The 25,715-nt window shown below is 35.9% G+C and overlaps 1 protein-coding gene across 4 annotated transcripts; it reads right to left on the bottom strand.

Annotated features, from left to right (window-relative positions):
* Nucleotides 1–492: 492 nt before the first annotated feature.
* LOC123524035 (chloride channel CLIC-like protein 1) lies at nucleotides 493–20,663 on the bottom strand. 4 transcript variants are annotated; one of them, XM_053539300.1, is made up of 8 exons: nucleotides 20,612–20,663; nucleotides 16,201–16,361; nucleotides 15,097–15,378; nucleotides 14,509–14,739; nucleotides 11,505–11,645; nucleotides 6,355–6,528; nucleotides 4,359–4,643; nucleotides 493–2,476 (listed from the first exon to the last, which is right to left on the bottom strand). In XM_053539300.1, the coding sequence occupies exons 2-8, from the start codon at nucleotides 16,345–16,347 to the stop codon at nucleotides 2,006–2,008; spliced, it is 1,731 nt and encodes a 576-aa protein (XP_053395275.1). In that variant the 5' UTR covers nucleotides 16,348–16,361; nucleotides 20,612–20,663; the 3' UTR covers nucleotides 493–2,005. The 4 variants fall into 4 exon arrangements, with proteins under 4 accessions (XP_053395275.1, XP_045157842.2, XP_045157843.2 ...); XM_045301907.2 differs by having other exon boundaries at nucleotides 16,201–16,359; nucleotides 20,609–20,662; XM_045301908.2 differs by having other exon boundaries at nucleotides 16,201–16,359; nucleotides 20,507–20,615.
* Between the last annotated feature and the right edge of the window lie 5,052 nt (nucleotides 20,664–25,715).

Raw genomic sequence — 25,715 nt, 5'->3', positions numbered from 1 at the left:
GTTGGCCCTGGACTTGACCTTTGATTGTGCCCCAAGTCGTAGGGTCGGTACTCATTGAGTACTATCAGCATGTGAATTGAGGTCCTGGTGCTGGTTGCGAGTAAAGTGCCTCAGCAAAAGTTAACGTGGCCCGGACCTGCCTTGACCTGGTGACCTCAGTCAGTAGGGGTCGTGTACTCAATGAGTACTATCAGCACGTGAAGTTTGAAGGTCCTGGGTGCAGTGATTCGCGAGTAAAGTGCCTTCATGCAAAAAGTTAACGTTGTGTAACGAATGAACGAACGAATGGACAGTTGAAAACTAATATGCCTCCCTTCGGGGGCATAAAAATGTAAAAGGACGAACGACAGCGAGTGATCACAATAGCTTAATTACCTCAAGCACTTTACGCTCAGGTGAGCTAAAAATGAGGAAATTTCTGACTTAAATTTAACATGTGCAAATAATGCATTAACACGGCTGCAATAATAAAGAAATAAAGAAGAAAATGAATCAAAATTCTAATAAACATTTTACTATAAATCATTTTACAATACTCTGTCAAAATATAAAGCTGAGCAGAAATATTTTAAAATAAATACAGCAAGCAAAAATAAACTTTTTCTACAAATAGGTAGTTATACATTGTACATACAAAAAGCAGTGGATTCTTGCATTTTCTACTAGCAAAAAAAAAAAAAACACAAAAAACAACAGCTGTCACTATTAGAGACAAATGCCCCAAAAGCATGCCTAAGAATGCTACAGTTGTCTGCGCAAAATAAAAATTTAAATAATGACCTTGACCCAAGAGACCCGCATTATGCACAGAGCATATTCTTAGGCTAAAATAGATATTTGCACAAAATGACTTCTAAATCCATATATAAACAACAAAAACAAAAATAATGACTGCATACAGAAAACTGATATGTCAAATTGTGACCTTGACCTTGACCCAAGAGATCTGGGTCATTGACATGACACACCCTTGGGATTAGATGAACTTTTGTGAGAACTTATTTCAAAATCCCTCCATGTGCCTAAAAGATATGGACAAGGCACAAAAAAAAAATCACACATCACTTTGTGACCTTGATCTTGACCCTAGAGACCCGGGTAACAAGCAAGACACACCTCAGTGTTGTTAACAATTGTGTCAGATTATTTTGAAATCCCCCTATGAATGCTGAAGTTACAGCCCGGACAATAATTTACACGAATGCATGCACACACACACACACGAACTGACAGTGTGATTTTAATATGCCCATAAAAAAAAACAACAGAAAAATAATTATCAAATCTTCTTTTAAAGGTTCATGTAAGCGATTTTTATATTTTACATCAATCATGAACCTCAAATAGGCATTCTATCAAATCAAGATATACTGAACTGATTCTTTGTAGCAACCCTACGGTGTTGCAAAATCTAAAACGGGGCAGCCTATAGGAACCACTTCGGCATGCCACTACAATAAATTATCCCTCTAAACTTTTTAATTTTAAGAAAGTATGCACTTTTTTTGTTTAGGAAATTCTGATTTTGAGTATTTCGTTTTGAACTTCATACACCTTAAATTTTATAGATTACCAACACATAAGAATAGATATGGTACTAAGTAAACTGATATAGAAAACAGTAAGTACAGTTTCTAAACTTCACAAAAAGTCTATCACAGAGCAAACAGGGTATCTATGTTACCAGGGTAACTGTACAATCCATGTTCATAATCCATCTGCTATTTACAACTATCACAGCCAAATAGTAATATTAACATTAGTTTTTTTTAACTCTATTTGCATTTTATTGCTTTGACCTTAAAGGGACTGTGGTGTATAGAATGTAAATAAAATATATCTGAAATTCAATGTTTCGTCAATCCATAAAAACTTTAAATTTTGAAATCTCTAACTTCATGTGCCTAAAAAATGGCACCACAAAATTTAATGCAAACAAAATTATTTTACAGAATTTTCAACAATTTAGCAAAAAGTGCAGCCAGGTGTCTCTGACCAATATTTATCAGTCCCTAGTACCATCTGGTTTTAATGTTGCGATATCATGTTGAACACAATTATCCTCTAAATTATCATCCTTATATGCTGATTTATTAACATCCACAGCACCATTTTCGTTTCTATTTTTAGCACTATCATCATTTCTATTTTTAGCTCTAGAATTAAAACTAGCACTAGCTTCAGTATCTTTAGCACCAATACTGTCACAGGATGTTGGTGAAGCAACCTGACTATCATTCAAAGAGAAATTTTGTGCACTTGCGACCTTAACCTCTGACCTCTTCTTCACAGGTGACCTCGAAATGCTTGGAGAATCCCTGACCTCTGACCTTGAAATGGTAGGAGAGCCTGCAGGACTAATGGATGGTTCAGAGGTCATGTATTCTAAAGCTAATTGCTGTTTCCGCTCAAATTGTAACATCTTGTCTGCTAATTCTGACTCCCTAGACTCAAGACTGGCTTGCAGCTTTTCCAGCTAGAAATATAAAAAAGTTGCTCATTAATTCTCTGCTTAGTAGAACAACCTTTCATAATCAGAAGGCATATACATAGATAGAGATTAAATAGCACTAATGCGTTATTTTATCCAGTTGTTTGTATTAGATACCCTTGACAGAAGATAGCTGCAGACTAGGTTAAGTAATCATAAAGAGATATCTTGCAAAATGTATACTGTATCATATGGCCTTTTCACATACTTTTCTTACAGTAAGCATTGTGGTCTCAAAATATTTTATTAACTGCTGTAAGTTAATAATAACTATATTACTTTCAGACTGTACACTTGTTTCTATAATTTTTATGTTCTCTTTGGGTTTAGAGTTGCACCAAAACAGTTTTCAGTTACTGTAAAATCATTTAATTTCGTGGGCATGAAATTTCATGGTTTTGCTCAAAAGGCAATTTCGTGGGGAAATGAATTCGTGGATTTCAACTTTTGAACATAAAATGAATGGGAATTTTGTTCGTTGGGATTAAATTTCGCGGATTGCCTCAACCACGAAAATTGATCCCCCACAAATATTAATGATTTCACAGTATATGGCAACTTATTCCACTTTTGATGCAAATGCCCCCTCCAAGAATTGCTTCAGGGATAGCTACACACCTAGGTAAAACACCAAGTTTCAGTAAGCTAGCTGCATACAGATTTATTAATCAAGCAAGACAGCATTTATGCAGAACACAAGCACATTTAAAGGAATAGTTAGCAGACATGTAGCATTAGCTTTTGTACAGTGAGAACATGCAGTATTGCTTACATGGTAGTCTCAAACTGTTTGACTGTAAAGCCTGATGTACTCGACTCTCCGATGCAGACTAGTATCAAATATGAAATAAGGGTCAATGTGTACAGATCTTTTCACTATACTGTGAAGCCATTAATATTCATGGGGGACTAATTTTTGTGGATATTATGGTTGAGTCAATCGATAAATTATATAATATCCCAATGAATACACAAAATTCTTATCAATTTTATCTTCAAAATTTGAAATCCACAAATCTAAATCCCCACAAAATAGTTGTTTTGAAGTTCTATGATTTCACTGTAATAAGAAATACTGAGTTTCTAACCTTAACCCTGCTAAATTTCTAAAATAAACTGATCTAACATTCAATTTGGGCAGTCCCATGATTTATTATTAGAAGGGGTGTTCACTGAAAATTTAGTGACTGAATAGCGACCAATGCAGACCATGATCAGCCTGCAAGGATGATCTTGGTCTTCACTGGTCACAAAGGCAGAATCACTTGCCGCCAGCAGTCTAAAGGTTAATGAAACTACCTGTAACATATAACAGTATTACATTTTTTAATTAATTAAAAAATAATATATCCCAAACAGTGCTTTGTCATTGAATAAAATCATTGTTTGGAGTTTAGATGCGAAGGAATTATATCACGAGGAAAACAAGTCTGTCGTGTTAGAATAGGTTACATATAATTTTAGTCTATTAGCTAATCAACTGTGATATACTGCTGCCATCCTATTTCACCTATCTACAATGTCAGGAAAAACTGCATACATATGCTGCATCCAAGTCACAGGTGGACTAAACAAAGATGGACTTGTGTCAGACAGTGACTGTTTTCTTGTAACCAGATTACATACAGTAACAGTCTGGAAGAACAGCAGATGTATGATGTATAAAACTTAGCTACAGTTTGTTGACTTTTTTGTTGTTGTAAAGCCTGGTATTACTACAACGGTCAGGAAGAACAGCAGACGTATGATGTATAAACATAACAGCTGGCCTACCTTAGATACCATTTGTTGATAGCCTGGTTGTAACTACACCAATAGTCAGGAAGAATGGCAGACGTATGCTGTATAAAAATAATGAATGACCTACCTGAGCTACTGTTTGTTGACTGTTTTCTTGTATAGCCTGGTGTAACTGACTGTCAGCTACAGACAGCTGTGGACTACGTTCGATAGTCAGGAAGAATGGCAGACGTATGCTGTATCCAAACCACATGAACAGGAACATAAACAGAAATAATCCAACAATCCCTATGGCAACAGGGTATAAGGTCACAGGAAGGTCAATAAGTAGTGCACGTATGAATTCACTTATAGCACCACCTACGTCTTTCAGTGGAGCAACAAAGAATCTCACAAATGTGACTGCAATTGCCTGAAAATACATTATACTCTCCCTACAATAATTTTTCAAGTTTGATTAAGTTTGACAACTACTAAAACTATATTTCAGACTTAATTATTCCTATGTGAAACATCAAATATTATTTTCAAATTGTAAATTATTACCATTTTTATTACATATATTTCAATTATCTGTTTTATCTGATACATCAGTATTTTAAGAAATTCCTTTTTATACATACTTTTGAATGTTAAGAGATGCTCATGAATTTTCTGTTACTGTGATATAATTTAATGTCAAAGACATCAAATTTTACCCACAACAAATAATTAACAGATTTCATATTTTAAGGGATAAATTAGGGCTGTAAAGAGTATCCGATATCCACGAGTTTGACAAAAAGTTCGAGTACGGATATTCGTCATTGTCAAGACCGGTGGATCGCGATCGTTTTCATTAATACATGCAATTTGTAAAATTCTATCAATAAAACTAAAACTAAATTAAAGCCACATTAAATGTCTTCAATGAATTTTCTTGCACATCTAAGATGATTACGCGTTTTTAGATTCTAAACCGGATGTAAACAAATGTCTTTGGTAGAGTCTAAGCTTCGGTCCTATTTTCGAACTAAAATTAATATGGAATATGTCAAAACAGTGAATAAACATTTATCATTTAAGTAATTAAATTCAATAAAAAGTTAGATACAAAATTTCTGTCCAACAAATAAAAAATTTTTATCAGAAAAAGCAGAACTGTTACTTAATATTGTGATAATAATGACCGACGTTTGATATCGTTCATCTGCAAGAATGGCCGAACATTACAGATGTCCTACTGCGAAACTTAACTTTAATTAATGAGCAAAACACAGGTCAAACTATTAAACTGAACACAATGAGAACTGCAAAGCTTAGATTCCATAAAGAAAACAGTACAAAAATAACAAGCTTGCATTTTTTTTATCATTATAAGTTGTTGCTCGTGATCTGTGGTTCGATCTGTGACTCGTCAACCCTGACTCGCAGATCAGATCGGATCGCCACTTGTCTGACGATCCACAGCCCTAGGATAAATTATTGGGAATTTGTTTGTTTACTGGGAATCAAATGAACTACATTTTATGAAAATTTAACGATTTCAAAGTATTGTTAGAATTACTGTGAATTACTGAAAACACTGAATTAATTTGTTCACTATTTTCAAAATCATTCACACAAAAATAACTGAAACTCCCTTATAGTCCATATTATCATGTTATAAAGGCTTGAAACTCCCTTATAGTCCATATCATGTAATAAAGGCTTGAAACTCCCTTATAGTCCATATCATGTAATAAAGGCCTGAAACTCCCTTATAGTCCGTATCATGTAATAAAGGCCTAAAACTCCCTTAAAGTCCATATCATGTAATAAAGGCCTGAAACTCCCTTATAGTACAGAACATCTGCTATGACCATGTGATTCTATGAATATTTTCTTCAAAACTTTTAGTATAATTCTATTCACTTTTTTATAAAAGAGTGAGCAATGACAATGTGCAGTAAGTACTATTTGTCCGCTGAAGTGACATTGACCTGGGAGTAACAAACCTGGCTTTTGAATGCAACACCTCACCATCCTTGATATTTGTGTAAAATTTCAGCAAAATCCCTGGAATTGCTTTATTTATAGCGAACACACCTAACTGGTATGATTAATACATGCCTCCCTTTGAAGGGCATAAGAACCAGACATACCTTTGTTGGAGGCACCCTGATGACCGGATCGATCATCAAATGCTCATAATACTCATGACATTTATCGTCTTGTAATGTAAAGTACGACTTTAATGCCGACCATGCATCTCGCTCTCCCTCGCACTCTTTCGGAACTGTCTTTGTTGCCATAGACTGTTGTTTGATTTCTGCTTGCTGAAATTGGGAAATTCATTCTTGATTTTATCTTGCGACTAGCACAAATATTTTCCATGTGTTACATTTATTTTGTCTGATCTCATCTATACTGTTTGTCTTCTATCTTTTCCTACTTATTTTGTTTTCAAGATACACACAGAAGACAAAAATAAAGAGGCCAAATTCACCAATTCTTCTCAGCCCTATTTGAAGATAGGATGGTACAAAAGTAACATAAATACCAGTAAATCTTTTAAAGATTTTTATTCAGTTCTGAAACATAATTTATTATTCATGTGCCAACTGCTGTCAAAATATTGATTTTGAAGGGGGGAAAAATGTACTTATCACTTCCTAAAAAAGTTCTTTTTTCTTATAAGAGCCAAAATTCAGGATACATTTAAATGTTATATAGTTGAAACTTGGTGTCTCAAATTTAAAGGGATCAAATAATTAACTTCGAGATAACCAAAATGCGACTTAAAATTATATTTTGTGCATGAGTTTTCGCAACGGGACTTGAAAATGTATATTCTTTTGGTGTCGTAACAAACACTGTTGGTCTTACAATTATCTCATTTCATTACACATGATTTTTTATCATACATTTTCGTACTTCAAAATATTAGATTGTCCTGAATAAGAAATATATGGTTCTGCTGGGCTGAGTATATGGAATTGGCCTTCAGCTACCGTAGTAAGGTTGCAATGCAGTAGAGTATTTATTTATTTTGTTGCGTTTAACGTCGCATCGACACAATTTTAGGTCATATGGCGACTTTCCAGCTTTAATGGTGGAGGAAGACCCCAGGTGCCCCTCTGTGCGCAATTTCATCACGAGCGGGCACCTGGGTAGAACCACCGACCTTCCGTAAGCCAGCTGGATGGCTTCCTCACATGAAGAATTCTACGCCCTAAATGAAGTTTCAAACCCACATCGATGAGGGGCAAATGGTTTGAAGTCAACGACTCTAACCACTCGGCCACGGAGGCCCCTGCAGTAGAGTAAAAACAGTACAATTTCTTGAGGGAAAAGCACCTTCAATTCATTTTTATAGCTACAATATCTAAACAATAAGGTCAATAGTTTCATGACAATGACAGATTTCCACATTTTCAAAGAGGAAATCTGGAAAAAGATCCAAATAGGGTACCGGATTGAATAGGGTCACATGCCAGTACGTATTAATAATAAAATTGACAAATACACCCCAAAACATGAGTTTACCATAGTAGGTTATGGTAACATGACAAAACTGGGGACAGCAATGGTGGAAAGCGTAACATGTGACTGACAGGAGGCTGCGAGTTTAAGTTTTGAAAGGTTTAAAACGTGTCCACCAACATGTCATGAAATTATGAGGACTTCTGACAATGAATCAATTACTATACTTACAGAATTATAATAATTTAGCTTTTATAGTTTTTGTATCAAAAGAACAATAATGTCAACAAGAGGACCATGATTTTCCTGAATCGCTCACCTATCTCCACATGACCCAGTGTTCAACTGAGTATGACATCGTTATTTCTATTATTTGACATAGTGACCTAGTTTTTGAGCACATGTGACCTAGATATCATCAAGATAAAAAATTCTGACCAATTTTCATGAAGATCCATTGAAAAATATGGCCTCTAGAGAGGTCACAAGGTTTTTCTATTATTTGACCTAATGACCTAGTTTTTGAAGGCACGTGACCCACTTTTAAACTTGACCTAGATATCATCAAGGTGAACATTCTCACCAATTTTCATGAAGATCTCGTGAAAAATATGGCCTCTAGAGAGGTCACAAGGTTTTTCTATTTTTCGACCTACTGACCTAGTTTTTGACCGCACATGACCCAGTTACGAACCTGACCTAGATATCATCAAGCTGAACATTCTCACCAATTTTCATGAAGATCCATTGAGAAATATGGCCTCTAGAGAGGTCACAAGGTTTTTTTCTATTTCTAGACCTACTGACCTAGTTCTTGACCCCACGTGACCCAGTTTCGAATCTGACTTAGATATCATCAAGATGAACATTCTGACCAATATTCATGAAGATCTCATGAAAAATATGGCCTCTAGAGAGGTCACAAGGTTTTTCTATTTTTAGATCTACTGACCTAGTTTTTAACCCCACGTGACCCAGTTTCGAACCTGACCTAGATATCTTCAAGGTGAACATTCTGACCAATATTTATGAAGATCTCATGAAAAATATGGCCTCTAGAGAGGTCACAAGGTTTTTCTATTTTTAGACCTACTGACCTAGTTTTTGACCCCACGTGACCCAGTTTCGAACTTGACCTAGATATCATCAAGGTGAACATTCTGACCAATTTTCATGAAGATCTTGTGAAATATATGGCCTCTAGAGAGGTCACAAGGTTTTTCTATTTTTAGACCTACTGACCTAGTTTTTGATGGCACGTGACCCAGTTTCGAACCTGACCTAGATATCATCAAGATGAACATTCTGACCAACTTTCATAAAGATCCCATGAAAAATGTGACCTCTAGAGTGGTCACAAGCAAAAGTTTACGGACGCACGGACGGACGACGGACGACGGACACCGCGCGATCACAAAAGCTCACCTTGTGACTTTGTGACAGGTGAGCTAATAAACAAGAGGACCATGATGGTCCTGAATCGCTCACCTCTTCCCACATGACCCAGTTTTGAGTATGACATCGTTTTTTCTATTATTTGACATAGTGACCTAGTTTTTGAGCTCATGTGACCCAGTTTTGAACTTGACCTAGATATTTTCAAGATAAAAATTTTGACCAATTTTCATGAAGATCCATTGAAAAATATGGTCTCTAGAGAGGTCACAAGGTTTTTCTATTATTTGACCTATTGACCTAGTTTTCGAAGGTACGTGACCCTGTTTTGAATTTTACCTAGATATCATCAAGGTGAACATTCTCACTAATTTTCATGAAGATCTCATGAAAAAAATGGCCTCTAGAGAGGTCACAAGGTTTTTCTATTTTTATACCTACTGGCCTAGTTTTTGACCGCATGTGACCCAGTTTCGAAAATGACCTAGATATCATCAAGATAAACATTCAGACCAACTTTCATACAGATCCCATGAAAAATATGGCCTTTAGAGAGGTCACAAGGTTTTCCTATAATTTGACCTACTGACCTAGTTTTTGATAGCATGTGACCCACGTTACCTACTGACCTAGTTTTTGACCGCACGTGACCCAGTTTCGAAAATGACCTAGATATCATCAAGGTGAACATTCAGATCAATTTTCATGAAGATCCATTGAAAAATATGGCTTAGACCTACTGACCTAGTTTTTGACCACAGTTGACCCAGTTTCAAAATTGACCTAGATATCATCAAGATGAACATTCAGACCAATTTTCATACAGATCCCATGAAAAAGTATGGCCTCTAGAGAAGTCACAAGGTTTTTTTTATTATTTGACCTACCGACCTAGTTTTTTAAGGCATGTGACCCAGTTTCAAACTTGACCTAGATATCATCAAGGTGAACATTCTGACCAATTTTCATGAAGATCCATTTAAGGGTATGGCCTCTAGAGAGGTCACAAGGTTTTTCTATTTCAAGACCTACTGACCTAGTTTTTGATCGCAGTTGACCCAGTTTCAAACTTGACCTATATATCATCAAGATAAACATTCAGACCAACTTTCATACAGATTCCATGAAAAATATGGCCTCTAGAGAGGTCACAACGTTTTTTCATTATTTGACCTACTGACCTAGTTTTTGATGGCACGTGCCCCACTTTCGAGCCTGACCTAGATATCATCAAGATGAACATTCTGACCAATTTTTATGAAGATCCATTCAAAAGTATGGCCTCTAGAGAGGTCACAAGGTTTTTCTATTTTTAGACCTACTGACCTAGTTTTTGACCGCACATGACCCTGTTTCGAACTTGACCTAGATATCATCAAGATGAACATTCAGACCAATTTTCATACAGATCCCATGAAAAATATGGCCTCTAGAGAGGTCACAAGGTTTTCCTATTATTTGACCTACTGACCTAGTTTTTGATGGCACGTGACCCACTTTTGAACTTGACCTAGATATCATCAAGATGAACATTCAGAATAACTTTCATACAGATCCCATGAAAAATATGGCCTCTAGAGAGGTCACAAAGTTTTTCTATTATTTGACCTACTGACCTAGTTTTTTTAGACATGTGACCCACTTTCGAACTTGACCTAGATATCATCAAGGTGAACATTCTGACCAATTTTCATGAAGATCTCATGAAATATATGGCCTCTAGAGAGGTCACAAGGTTTTTCTATTTTTAGACCTACTGACCTAGTTTTTGACCGCACGTGACCCAGTTTCGAACCTGACCTAGATATCATCAAGATGAACATTCAGACCAACTTTCATACAGTTCCCATGAAAAATATGGCCTTTAGAGAGGTCACAAGGTTTTTCTATTATTTGACCTACTGACCTAGTTTTTGAAGGCACGTAACCCAGTTTCAAACTTGACCTAGATATCATCAAGATGAACGTTCTGACCAATTTTCATGAAGATCTTGTGAAATATATGGCCTCTAGAGAGGTCACAAGGTTTTTCTATTTTTAGACCTACTGACCTAGTTTTTGACGGCACTTGACCCAGTTTCGAACTTGACCTAGATATCATCAAGGTGAACATTTTGACCAATTTTCATGAAGATCTCATGAAATATATGGCCTCTAGAGAGGTCACAAGGTTTTTCTATTTTTAGACCTACTGACCTAGTTTTTGATGGCACGTGACCCAGTTTCGAACTTGACCTAGATATCATCAAGGTGAACACTCTTACCAACTTTCATAAACATCCCACGAAAAATGTGACCTCTAGAGTGGTCACAAGCAAAAGTTTACTGACGGACGGACGGACTAACGCACGGACGGACGGACGACGGACGACGGACGCTGCGTGATCACAAAAGCTCACCTTGTCACTATGTGACAGGTGAGCTAAAAACCAACCTTGTAAAGTTCAAACCATGTCCAAGGTACACTGACAACAAACATGAAAACTATGAGCTGACTGACACGTCGTCTCCATGCAATCTGTAACTTTATCTCTATCAGTAACACAATGGAGGCCAACGCACCAAGCATAAAGAACTGAAAATAGTACATAGTATTATATCTTTACATCATCCTAATTCTAGTTATTTCATTTAAGCATTAAGATAGATTAAAAGTTCTATATCCACAAATGTACAAGGGTTAAACAAGTTGAAAATAACATTGTCCTTTTCAACTCCTTGTAATACAGTATTTTCAAGGGAAAAAAGCAAATTTTGAAGAAATTTGAAACACAACCAGTCAGTCCTATTCTATTTTAGTTATATGCTGGTAAAGTTATCAATAAGTCATTTGAGTCCTACTTCAACTACATGTCAATAAAGTGTTTTTAAATGTACAAGTCAGTTCCTATTTTACATGTTTATGTTGGTCAGATCTTATTTTGTCTATACATGGTTTTCCTTGACATACATTTTTGTGCATTTTAGCACACTATATTCCCAAATGAACAGCATGCTTGACTATTTGAAGACTCGTCAGTACAATGGATTTCTATCTAAGAATACACATTGTCCAAATTCATGTAAGAGTTATTGGACTTGATGTTGTGCTCTTGTTCAATTGCACCCAACATCTGTGTGAAGCTTTAACCAACTACTAGTACCTACATTTGTTCTGGAGTCAGTATTTGCCATGCAAAACTTTAACCTGCATTTTTCAAGTTCAAAATCGCCATAACTTTGCCAAAATACAATTCAGAGTTATGGGACCTAACCCTAACCCTATGTTTTATCTGGCTCAATAACTTGTATACTAAATTTAATCCTATTTCACAAATACTAATGTTCTCACTTTGTGTAAACTGGTCAAGTTTAGCCAAACTTTGCAAGAGGGAATTCAGTAGGAACTCCAAACTTAAGTTCCTCTATCAAAGTCTAACAGGGTTCCCACAAAGCAGAGAAAATAAAATTCCCTGACTTTTCACTGACTTTTCCCTGACCAAAGTCCAATTTTCCCTGACCAAAACGCTCCGTGTTCACAGAAGTTTAGCTGGCCATAGATCCGTATCAGCTAAATTTTACCACTTTTCTTGTTATATTGATAACAATGGTGTAAACAAAGTTTGCTTCAGTTAAACAAACCCTGTATTATTTTAGTGAGATGTAATCGACAATAAGAAAGGTCCATACTATTCACTGAAAGACTAACTATGACCATGTTTTGGGTTTTACTAGTGGATAAGTTCAGACGAATGTATGACATTGTGTGAAAATTTGCCCTTATTCATATATGATTTTTATAGAAAATAACAATTTTGCACTAAAATTTAATGTTACTGTGGTAGGTCCCTTGCAGACTTAATAACATGTGTGTGTGTGTGTGTTCGGGTTTAACGTCTTTTTCAACAATTTTTCAGTCATATAAACGACGGTGTCTACTTGTAGCAGTGAGCACAATGCCCAACTTTATAGTGCTGCCTCACTGGAATATCACGCCATAGACACGTGGCATGATACCCCACCCAGTCACATTATACTGACACCGGGCTGACCAGTCCTAGCACTATCCCCTTAATGCTGAGCGCCAAGCGAGGAAGCTGCTAGTACCATTTTTTACGTCTTTGGTATGACGCGGCCGGGGATCGAACCCACGACCTCCCGCTCTCGAAGCGGACACTCTACCACTAGGCTACCGAGGCGGTCTAGACTTAATAACATAGTCATGCATACTGCAATATATTTAGAAGTAATTTGTCTTGTTTTATATTAGTTACAGTAGTTCAGTTTGCATTGTAAAAATAATAATATAAGATCAGACATGAAATCAATTAGACATGCCAGTTTATTTTCGAAAGTTAAAAATTTCGGAACTTTGTGTATAGAATAAATAACATTTTCACCAAAAATAAAATCTGAAATTAACTAAACTGCTGCAACTGCAGTATGTAAACATATCATCATTTAATATGATTAACAAGAGCACACCCCCTTTGGGGTGCAGACGCTCATCTGATTTTTTTGTCTCTGTATATTAGAAATATTGTCCTAACCATGATTTTCTAAGACCAAAAGGGGCCATAATTGTTGCAAAAAGCAATGTAGAGTTACAGTTCTTGCTGTGCAGACTCGACTTTTAAGATAATGACTAAATGCTCCAAGTTTTAAAGCAACAGCTTTGACTGTTAAGGAGAAATGTTGACCTAAACACAAAACTTAACCAAGAAATCTGATATTTTCTAAGTCCAAAAGGGGCCATAATTCTTGCAAAAAGCAGGATGGAGTTATGTTTGTTCCTGTACAGATGGTGAACAAGTGTTGCAAGTTTTAAATCAATAGCATTGATAGTTTAGGAGAAAAGCTGACCTAAACATAAAACTTAACCAGGCAACACTGACTATGCAGGACTACACATTTCATAGCATTTGTAAAACATGACACTGTTTGAAGCAAACAGAAGGGATATAAGCTTGCTTAACAAAATTATATGTTTTACAGTCTTAATTTTTCTGTTAAAATTCTACACTAGTTTTGTTAACCAGACTTTATGATAGATAGACTATAATTTTTGGTTATGAAATACAGAATATATTAGTGTGCTAACTGAAATATTTGTAAAAGTGCTAAGTTTACACCAAAATTTAAGAAACTGCCATAGCCTTTATTACATTCTTTTTACTTTTTTACAAACTGATTCCTAAACCCTCGACCTCTAATTCCTAATTTCCCTGACTTTTCCCCGACTTTTGCTCTATTTCCAAATTTCCCTGACCAATTACAAAATTCCCTGACATTTCCCTGACCTTGAAAAAAAAAGTTTTTCCCTGACTTTTCCCTGACCGTTGGAACCCTGTCTAAACCTCTGGTATTTAGGTTAGTCCAGTTTCATTCAACTCCACCTGTTTACAATGGTCAAGTTTAGTCAGATTTTTTTTGCTGAAGGCAGAACAAGTCCTATCTACCTGTATGAGTCTGTCCAGTTTTAGTCCTATCTTATCTTCAAGCCATTGTGCTGTTTTTTCTAATCTTCCTAGCTTGGATGACGCCACTCGGTTTATCATGGTCGAGAGAATTTCATGCACGTCATGCACATGTTTCTGATTTCCAGTTGTTACAAACTTATGAAGCATGGTAAATCTGTCCTGGGACAGTGAAATATGAAATGTGAATTCTTCTGTCCCACTCACAGGATGCTAAAAAGAAAAACAAGAGTTTGTTCAATACTTCACGGAATAGATGCAAATACTGGTTGCAAGTTTGACTTTTGGTGTTAAGTTGAAATAAGCATTAATTAAAACTTGTTTTTCATCTACAAGCTACTTCCTTCAAAAAGATAAAAACATTTTGTCAGATTCAGTTCTTTAATTCAAAATTATTTCTGTTGCATTACGACTGTAGGTTAAAACAGCCCAGCTCTCCAAACTTTTCCAAGCCAGATCAACAGCAGTGGCTGACAACTTGCCCACACGAACCTTGTGTAACTGACAAAATGCAATGGTTTTAAGTAAAATGTCACTAAACTACTATCTTCCTTCATTTTAATGTTTTACCTCGTCTCCTATATGAGTCAATATGGACTTGATGTACTGCCTAAGGAGAGGAAGTGCAGCCTGCTCACACACACATTCCTTTGCTGGTTCACATTCACACGGGGGACATAAAACTGGTTCTGGACATGCCCTGTCAGCCTCATCACATACACACTCTGGACATAGGGGGCACTCCTTGCAAGGGGGATTACTCTCACAGGGCAAACACTGTTTGGAATCTTCTGTAGTAGCATGTTGTGGAGATGGGGTGGTTGTAATTGTCTTCAAATCAGGAATTTGCACCTGGAATATAAAACATTTTAAATCATTAAACATCATAAGACATCACCTGCAAAGTAACATTCCTGGATTGTTGAGATAATATTTATTCAATGTACTCTTGTGATTTTTTTTCTTCTTGTTGCCTTTTTTACAAAATAGATATTTTTCATTTTAATGCTTAAAAGTACAGCATTCCAGCTTTAAACAAGAGCTTGCAGAGGAGACAGGTGTACTCGACTATTTCGCTGCTGAATAGTAAAATAGGGCACATCTGAGGAAACTAGAGCTATCACTGGAGTGAGTAATACCCCTGCAATACTGCTTTGTCAAAGAAAAGAAGATGTTTCCTGTGTGAAGCTTCTGAACTGACAAGATAAGTCAAATAAGTGAAAGAAATGGTGGGTTCTGGTTCCACTTTCATCCATCGAAGAAAAAAAAATTGTCATGCACATCCTTACCTTGCCATTATTCTAACTATAAAAGGGGCATTATTTATAGAAATGATGAGGGGGATGTTGTGGAACAGCTGTTTTAAGCTAAAATCAAATTCATTTATTATTTTAGTAAGGACACAGACAGATGGAAAGTGCATCAAAAATCTAACCTGAAATTCTATGTTTAACTGGGGTGTTTATTCTGAAATATTGCCGCAAAGAGTTGATCTTGCGTCATATGATGTCAGTGAAGGTGAGGAACAACTATGTTAAGTTTGAGGCAAAACCATCAAGTAATAATGAGAAAGAACATCAAAACTTTACCCAAACTGTGGTGTCAGACACCAATGCCAACACAATGGTGATTAGGATAGCTCTACACATACTTTGTATAGTAAAGCTAAAATACCTTATTTTTCTTCATTGTATTTGTTGAAGGGTCAAAGTTCAACATGTCATTTGGATCAATCCAATCATCTCTGTCCTCTGACCAGGTTGGAGTAAAGGTCAAGGTCAAGGTCAACACAACAACAGGTAAGGTAAAAAACCACCTCATCACAACCAGTGTCTAAAATATAACAAGAGCTCGCCGAACACGAAATGCCCCCCTTGATGCATTCAGTAATTGCACAAGGAACAGAAATTATATGCTCACTGTAAACAAAAGTTCTACCATTCTGGTTTAATCTGACCTTGACCTTTAACCTATTAACCTAACAAGAGATTACAGATTGATCTTGGCACCATCCTCTGAGCCATTTTTGAATGTTCCAAATTTCAAGACTAGCTCAAGGTCAAAATCAAGGTTAAATTTCATTTAGGTATAAAACAATGTGTATGTGGTCCAAAATTGAAAGCGGTGGCTTGAGAAATGTGAAAGCAGGTCACTAGATCAATTTCAAGGTAAAGTTCATTTCGGCAGACAGAACTATGCGTGTGCTTCAAATTTGGAGGCTCTAGCTTGAGAAATGTGAAAGTAGGTCACTAGGTCAAAATCAAGGTCAAATTCCATTTCGGAACACAAAATTATGCAAGTGGTCCAAAATTTGAAGCCTGTACCTTCAGAAATGTGAAAATAGGTCACTAGGTCAATCTCAAGATCAAAGTTCATTTCAGTACACAAAACTATGCTTGTGGTTCAAATTTGAAGGCTGTAGCTTGAGAAATGTGAAAGTAGGTCACTAGGTCAAAATCAAGGTCAAATTTTATTTTGGAACAAAAAACTATGCATGTGGTCCAAATTTGAAGCCTGTACCTTCAAAAATGTGAAAGTAGGTCACTAGGTCAATAACAAGGTCAAAGTTTTTTTCAGTACACAAACCTATGCATGTGATCCAAATTTGAAGGCTGTAGGTAAGAAATGTGAAAGTAGGTCACTAGGTCAAGATCAAGGTCAACTCATGTCAAGGTTCATCTTGCCACTCAAAACAATACATGTGGTCCAAATTTGAATGATGTAAGTTATGGACATGAAGATTCTAAGTTTTTCCCTGTATAAGTCTATATGAACCATATGACCTCTGGGGCGGGGCCATATTTGACCCGAGAGGGATAACTTGAACAAACTTGGTAGAGAACCACTAAATGATGCTACATTACAAATTACCAAAGCCATAGTCTTTGTGGTTTGGACAAGAAGATTTTCAAAGTTTTTCCCTATATAAGTATATGTAAACCATGTGACCCACAGGGCGGAGCCATATTTGACCCTAGGGAAATAATTTGAATAATCTTAGTAGAGGACAAGTCTATATAAACCATGTGACCCTAGGGGTGGGGCCATATTTGACCCCAGGGAAATAATCTGAACAATCTTGGTAGAGGACCACTAGATTTTGCTACATACCAAATATCAAAGCCCTAGGCCCTATGGTTTTGGACAAGAAGATCAGAAACCATTTAACTGTTCCTGGCCAATGTAACCTTGACCTTTGACCTAATGACCTCAAAATCAATAGGGGTCATCTGCTGGTCATGGCCAACCTAACGATCAATTTTCCTGACACTAGGCCCAAGCGTTCTTGAGATATTGCCTGGAAACCATTTTACTGTTCCTGGTCACTGTGACCTTGACCTTTAACATACTGACCTCAAGATCAATAGGGGTCATCTGCTGGTCATTACCAACCACCCTATCAACTTTCATGATCCTAGGCCTAAGCATTCTTGAGTTATCATCCGGAAACCGTTTTACTGTTCAGGGTCACTGTGATCTTGACCTTTAACATACTGACCTCAAAATCAATAGGAGTCATCTGCTGGTCATTAGCAACCTCCTATCAATTTTCATGATCCTAGGCCCAAGTGTTCTTGAGTTATCATCTGGAAACTGTTTAACTGTTCAGGGTCACTGTGACCTTGACCTTTAACATACTGACCTCAAAATCAATAGGGGTCATCTGCTGGTCATTACCAACCTCCCTATCAACTTTTATGATCCTAGGCCCAAGTGTTCTTGAGTTATCATCCGGAAACCGTTTTACTATTCAGGGTCACTGTGACCTTGACCTTTGACATACAGACCTCAAAATCAATAGGGGTCATCTGCTGGTGATGACCAACCTCCCTATTAATTTTCATGATCCTAGGCCCAAGCGTTCTTGAGTTATCATCCGGAAACCGATTGGTCTACATTCCGACCGACCGACCGATCGACAGACCGACAACTGGAAAACAATATACCCCTCCTTTTTCAAAGGGGGGCATAAAAATGATTATACAAAATGTTGAAAAAAAGTGTACAATGAATATATTCAGAAGATTCAAAGGAAAACCAGTAAGTCCCATATAGTGACATACCCTACACTAAAAGTGTTATTGCACTTTTTCTACTGTATAAATATTTTAGGAAATGCAATTAATGTCTGACCACAAATCAGTAATTTAAATTTTTTTACAGCCCAGACTGAACAGTCGGTGGCGCAATCATTAGGAAGTCAGACTACAATGTTAGCAAACTGGGTTCAAGGCTATTTAACCCTTACCCTACTAAATTTTTATAATGAACTTGTCCATCTTGCAATTTGGACAGTACCATTAACTGTTAAAAACTGTTAAAAAGATACTGGCTGAATAGCGAACAGTGCAGATCATGATCAGACTGCACGAATGTGCAGCCTGATCATGATCTACACTGGTAGCAAAGGCAGAATTAATCTTGCCCAGCATGGTAAGGGTTAAAAGAAAATTTGCTTTCAAAAAATATTTGACAGGTACTCAAGGAAAATATCTGTTGTATGTTAATAAATTCTAAACATTAACCGAGGAACTCCAAATGGATACACTGTTCCATGCCTATAATAAACTGTTCACGGCAGAAAAAAATTAGGCATAATAATATGCACATATTTATTTTGTTATTTAGTAAGATATAATGATAATCGATAAGGAACTGATTGTTTAATAATCCATCAACAGACATTAAATAAAAGAAACTGTTTGTGAAAACGTCCCTTGTATCTCGTAACGGCTACCAAATGTGTGGAAAACATAAATACCCTAAGAGTTAATTATCTTTAAAAATAGTTTTTTTTCACAATATATTTAACATTACTTTGTTTAATCTTTATATCTTTTTTTCTGCCAGTTTGAATCCTCGTGATTTATTTGGTGTTCTGCGGTTATTTACGTTTCGAAAAATCGGGTGTACGTTGTTATCTGTTTACCATCTATTAGATCCAAGTTTAAGGTGAATACTGATGAAGGCTTATTTGTTATTTCATTTTCAACAAAATTTGAAATATAAATGATCATCGACCCTTAATCTCTAGAAAAAAGAAGTCCATACCCCTAGAAAACCCCTAACAGGCTTGTCTAGAGGTACAGATCCGTACCTCTAGAATCTGATTCTAGAGGTACGAATTCATACCCCTAGACACTTCCTTAAGAAAAATAGGGTACCATGTAAAGTGCTTGGTATTTTGCTAATAATATTACCCAAATATTCCATGTTGGTCATTAACAGAATGGCACTGAAGCCGTCGAAAACTCTGTTTCTATATATAGTTGTTAAATAATGAGAGAAAATGCATTACCATGGAAACATGAGCCCCACGACATATACATTTTAAGCTGACGTGCATACTAGTAAAATAAAATTTATCAATTATGCAGACTTCTAAGTTCTACGGATATCAATAATCAAAGAACTATAAAATACACAGAATGGCAACTCGAGATAGTCTCACGTCAGCTCATGTAAGCGCGTTATCTTATTTCAAAGAATTTGCCGACTTGATAAATCATGATCAAATCAACAGACGCTTACTGAAGTATAAAATTGGCACTTCAGCCAGTGGCCAGGAGTGCCAATGTCTCGCAATTAAGATGGGAAGGTGTGTAGCGGTTCTCGTATCGGGTGGCCTCGGTAGCTCAATTGGTAGAGCAATGGCACGGTAAGCCGAAGGTCCGAGGTTCGAATCCTGGTCGAGGCTGCACATTTTTCCAGAGACTATTACATTAAAATAGGGTCGCTCAAAAGCTCTACGGAGCTCTACGCAGCTTATGTTACACAAAGCAACAGTAAATAAAACTTACCGGGTAGACACACAGGAAACGTTATGTCGGCGAGATTTGCTCAATATGCCATTCAAGTTGTCGATCTATTTATTTTACAGTATAGGTCTTTGCAATAAATTTTTATTTAAAAAAAAAAAAAAAAAAAAAAAAAAAAAAGGACGTCACGAAAACGAAAGTAGAACCGAATTCGCGCTTACCAAAAATGAGTTATATGAATGTATAGATACTTTATATATGTAAACCAATTAATTACAAAATACAAATGCTACAACTGGAGCTTTACCAGACCATACAACTACCTTTAACTATTTTTTTTGGCGCTGCATGGGAAACAACTCTGTCTACATTTTTCGTGTTATTGCCTACTTGTTTGTCAAAATGTACGCTTTTACCGACTTTCGTAACCCGGGATCAGAAGCAGTATATTCTGTATAGAAGGTGATCCTTTCACTATATTCATAAAGAATACTTATTAAAAGAATGGGAAAATGATTTTCTCATAAACATACAATCATCATTATTGGAATATAATATTACGGGATAAAATCAAATTATTGTGTTTCGCTTATATAGATGTTATGATGAATAACATATTCAAAGAGTTAGATAACTCAACTGTGTCATTGGTTTGATTGAACACCGGATATAATCAAATTACTGTGTTCCATCTATACTGAATTGTCAATGCCTAAAGTGTACTTTTTCATTATTTACTTTATAACACTGAAATGCAAGTTCGGGTTTCAAACTTATAGACATATGTTATTTACAATATTCTGCAAGCATCAAAACAAAACTTTTAGATGAGTGAATGTCACATTTTTCTAAAATATGAAATTTGAATTTGTGCACATGTCCAGTCAGAACTCGGAAAAAAAAAACATAATGAAACTTGTAACTTATTCCTAAATAAGTTTCTTATTATTATTATTTATTATTATGTTTGATCAACAAATATTCTTCTTTTCATAAAAATGCCTAAATTATGTATAACTTTTATAGTTATTACATATTATTAAATACAATGCACTGTTTCCCCTTCTCACTAATTGATGCACTTGTATGGCAGACTGACTTTCCAATAAACAATGACCCTTGTGCATTGGAACCAGACTGTACGTGATAGTCATTAGCCCCCAACTGTGCTAATGGAGACAGAAATTCATCGGTCCGCTGCCAAGATTTAGGCCTTTAAAGGGAAAGGCAATGTTGTTCTCGTGTTAAATCCATCTGCTAGCATTTCTTAAATCATTTAAAGAAGTGAAAGAATTTCCAAAATCGGCTTAAAAATGAAAAAAGATATGAGCATTTAAATATATTTGTTCAAAATGGCGGCCATATTGTTTCCATGGCAACAAGAAACAAACTGACGGATTTATGAATTTCTAGATACATATTTAAAGTGTTTTTACTTATTTCTGTAAAATAATTTATCTACTTTTTCCAGCTATAATGAAAGAAATTATCATGTTTTACACCTTACACATAAGAAACATATGAAATTAATCTAATTAAAAGGTAATTTGCTAGATAAAGCATTCAGCAGTGGTTTAATGACGTCATAAACACACTAAAATGGCTGCATCCATTGACAGCCATTTTCTTAATTTTCAAACTGCCTTTTTTCAATAATGGTTTTATTTTTTTTTAAATTCTTTCAGCGTTATGGGAGGCTTGAGGATGGCTTTCGTATCAAATTAATTTATATTCAGGCATTCCTTGCCCTTTAAAGCGGCTTTGGTTTAAAAAACGGTAGATAAGATCTGCACATTTGGTGATGTCAATATGGATAAAAAGACAATTGTTATATGACTAGTTATTACAAGGCAAAACTGTTGTGAAAAAAAATAATTTCAAGAAGTTCTATTTTGATATCTTCGAATCTTTATATTAAAGTCTTAGGACAGTAGTAAATGAATAAATACGTGAGAATGAAGTAATATTATGCATTGTTCCCACCTTGAACTATACAATGACTTTTAATATCATAAGAAAGTCAAATATTGTTCTAGATAACACTTTTTAACAGTTAAAATGACACAATCATTTTATTTTAGTCTTAGACTCATTGAACGACTGCAAGTAAAGGGTGTCGTCTTAAAGTTCTTGACTTGCTTATGCTTTTTTAATAAATCTAACGCTAAACACATATCTTAATCGATTTCAAGTCTGATTACAAACACTAACTCTACTCTTTTAAACAAGTTCAAGAATTGGTAAATTAGCCGATCATTCATCTATCCAAAGGATTACATGCATGTGAAAAATAATTATGCATTCTCCGACGACCTTCTCTGACTTCGTAGAAGAAGAAGAAAAGAAAATGCGGAAACCCACACGTTGACTAACACGTCAAAAATGAAAATGTAGGTTTAGTTTGATTGAGCCTGTTGATGGACAGTAGTGGAAAGGTATGTTGCCGTCCTCGCCCTCTAGCCGCGCCACTTTCAACAAACTCGACATTTCTCATGTTAAAAGATCCAAAGAACAATTTAGAGACATCCGCAGATGTATGTGTTAATACATCAAACATCATGTTGAGTCCACTTCGCTCGCTATCCCTACCGTTAACTATTAATAGTAATTCATTCTATAAAACTTTGAATAAAACAAATAATAAGCTGAATTCTATAAAAAAAATACGTACAGACCTGAAAATTGTTTGTAGCTTTTCTGAAAATCAAGTGACATGGAGTAGTCAGCTGATTGATTCGACCAATTAATAATTGTATGAGCACATATTTGAATACAATGGTGCCTGCTGGATTAAAGCTTCTGGTGACATCAATAGAACTATCGAGATAAGAGATGCATATTCTTGCATACCAGACTAGGATTTCTTGCATACCAGACTGGGGAAGCCCGCCCGCTTAGCTCAGTAGGTAATAGCGTTGGTCTACGGATCGCGGGGTCGCGAGTTCGATCGTCGGGCAGGGCTTATGTTCTCCGTGACTATTTGATAAACGACATTGTGTCTGAAATCATTAGTCCTCCACCTCTGATCATTCATGTGGGGAAGTTGGCAGTTACTTGTGGAGAACAGGTTTGTACTGGTACAGAATCCAGGAACACTGGTTAGGTTAACTGCCCGCCGTTACATGACTGACATACTGTTGAAAAATGGCGTTAAACCCAAAACAAAACAAAACCCAGACTGGGGTGCTGGAAAACACCCCGGGTGTAAGATTACTCTCATGCTGTAAACGACGTATAACGAACTACATCTGCGTTGTAGATTTGTGTAGTAATAATTATGTTTTACGTAAAACGGGCTGAAAATCAAATACCTTGATAGTTTCTCTTCTTTCCTTATAACATGATTCTCGATTCCAAAAACGTAATTTCTCTTTTCTCAATATATAAATGACGAGCCTGATAATGTAAAATTCCTGGTCTGACTATTTGCTGATGACACAGCTGTTTATCTTACCTTCAACAACACAACTGAATGCCATCAACTGCAACTTGAACTTGACATATTTAATACAAAGAAATTAATGAAAAAGGCACTTCAATCCTAGTAAATGCCAGGTTACTAGCATTTCATTTGAATAAATTTCAGTAAAACTTTCGAATGACCTCTCTTTTCACAGGCATATTAACAAATTCTGCACAACAGCAAACAAAACACTGTATACATAGAAATGGTACATAAAGAGCAATCAGATGTATATACAATAACAATTCCACATTCGACTGTCTCAGATATGCGAAATTCTCTTGGTTTAAGATTTTTGGTGAACAGACAAACTGATCCTGAAGTAGTGTAATGTTTTACAAAATTATCCATTCACTAGTAGCTGTCCCAGTTTATTCAGAATAAAAACAACATGAGACTGACTCGTCATAAACAGAACCTAGCATGACATATACTTTCCAATTGTCATTTTTTTTCTATTCGCCAAGTATCCTTATCTTATGAAACAACTTCCGGTCCGAAATTGCCCTTCTGCCGACGTTTAAATGTTTAAAGCAAGTAGTATGCCAAAATACATGCACGTATTTGCAGCAAAGTGTTTATTCAATTCCAGTGCTAGGGACATGGGGGTGTTGCACATTCAAATATTCACATCCTCTAATGAACAAATTCAATCGAACCTTCGAACCTAGTTAGTCTGTTTTTTTCTTCATTCTTTTTTTTTTTTTTTTTTTTTTTGCTTGGTTGTGTTTTATGCGACCAATGGATCTTGATCTTATTGTAGCCTTTTTAACATGAATTTAAATCTGCTATCTATATATTCAGCACTTTGAACGTTGTTCTCATATTCTTACTTTGACTTTTCACTTTCTCTGACACTGACAGCTCGTCTGTTTATAATATCCGAAAGGAAAGTTAAACAGTATTTGTAAAAAGAGATAGACAGATTATAAAACTATTTCATTTATTGAATTCGTCGATTCAAATTTATCTACTAACCTTTTATAATTTTTTTTTCAGAATTCCTGACTATTTCAACATGCGCGCATAGCTGATCCAGCGACAGCTAGCCTATTATATAATTTAAAACATGCTGTGTCTATCCTGGTATTAAAAATAATAGCTTTCTGCACATAATTTTAAATTCGAATGATACAGAAATATCCGCTGTTCCACAACTGAGGTCGATCCAAATTTATGAATTTACACATTTTATGCCTATCGACTGTGTTAATGATAAAATGGGCAGGCTGCTGGAGGAAAAATTTTGGATGCACAAATTAGGTTCTGTATATCCACATGCAGGGCCTCAATTCAAAGACGTTACAGTCCATCAGCTTGCCCAGAAATATGCGTTTGTATCAATTTAAATGCAGATTTTGGAATAAAAAACAATACTGCACATATTTGTACTGATGTGCAAGATCTAGACGTTGCTGTTCGGACAAGTTATATGTGGACGCTTATTAAGCACAAGGAAAAGACGTATTCTTAAAAAAAAACTTCGAAGTCAGACGCTCTTTGCACGTGCCGGAAGACCACATTTTTTAATTCGATAGTATTGATCAGGTCGGATATCCGGGCACTTCAGCGAATCGCGTTGCGTAGCAACAAGCGGAGGTGACAGCAAACGCTAAATTGTAATTGAAAAGCGTTTCATGTTTCACTAGTGCTGGTTGTTTTTCTTTGCTTAAAGTAAAATTTTGGGCAATATTAATAAGTCAGTGAATTTATAATGTAGCATGATGTTCCAGAAATCACTCCCGAGAAAGAAACCTTTCTTTTTTAGGTTTCAGACGTGATATTCATCATTGATCCGTGTAAGTTGCAAGGTCTCATATTTGTGACGGACTGGATGAAAATTATAATTTAAAAAATCGGAGGTCTTTTTAAAGTAAATAAAACAGAAAATCTATTTCATCTAATTAGGTTTCTCCATTCGTTTCACTTTTCTCGTTCTATTTAGTAGCCTGCCAGTAAAATTCTGT

The sequence above is a fragment of the Mercenaria mercenaria genome, chromosome 3 (assembly GCF_021730395.1).
Source record: "Mercenaria mercenaria strain notata chromosome 3, MADL_Memer_1, whole genome shotgun sequence".
In the NCBI taxonomy this organism is placed as follows: Eukaryota; Metazoa; Mollusca; class Bivalvia; order Venerida; family Veneridae; genus Mercenaria; species Mercenaria mercenaria.
Note: the sequence above shows the minus strand (reverse complement) of the source record. Positions and strands in the feature narration are given on the sequence as shown.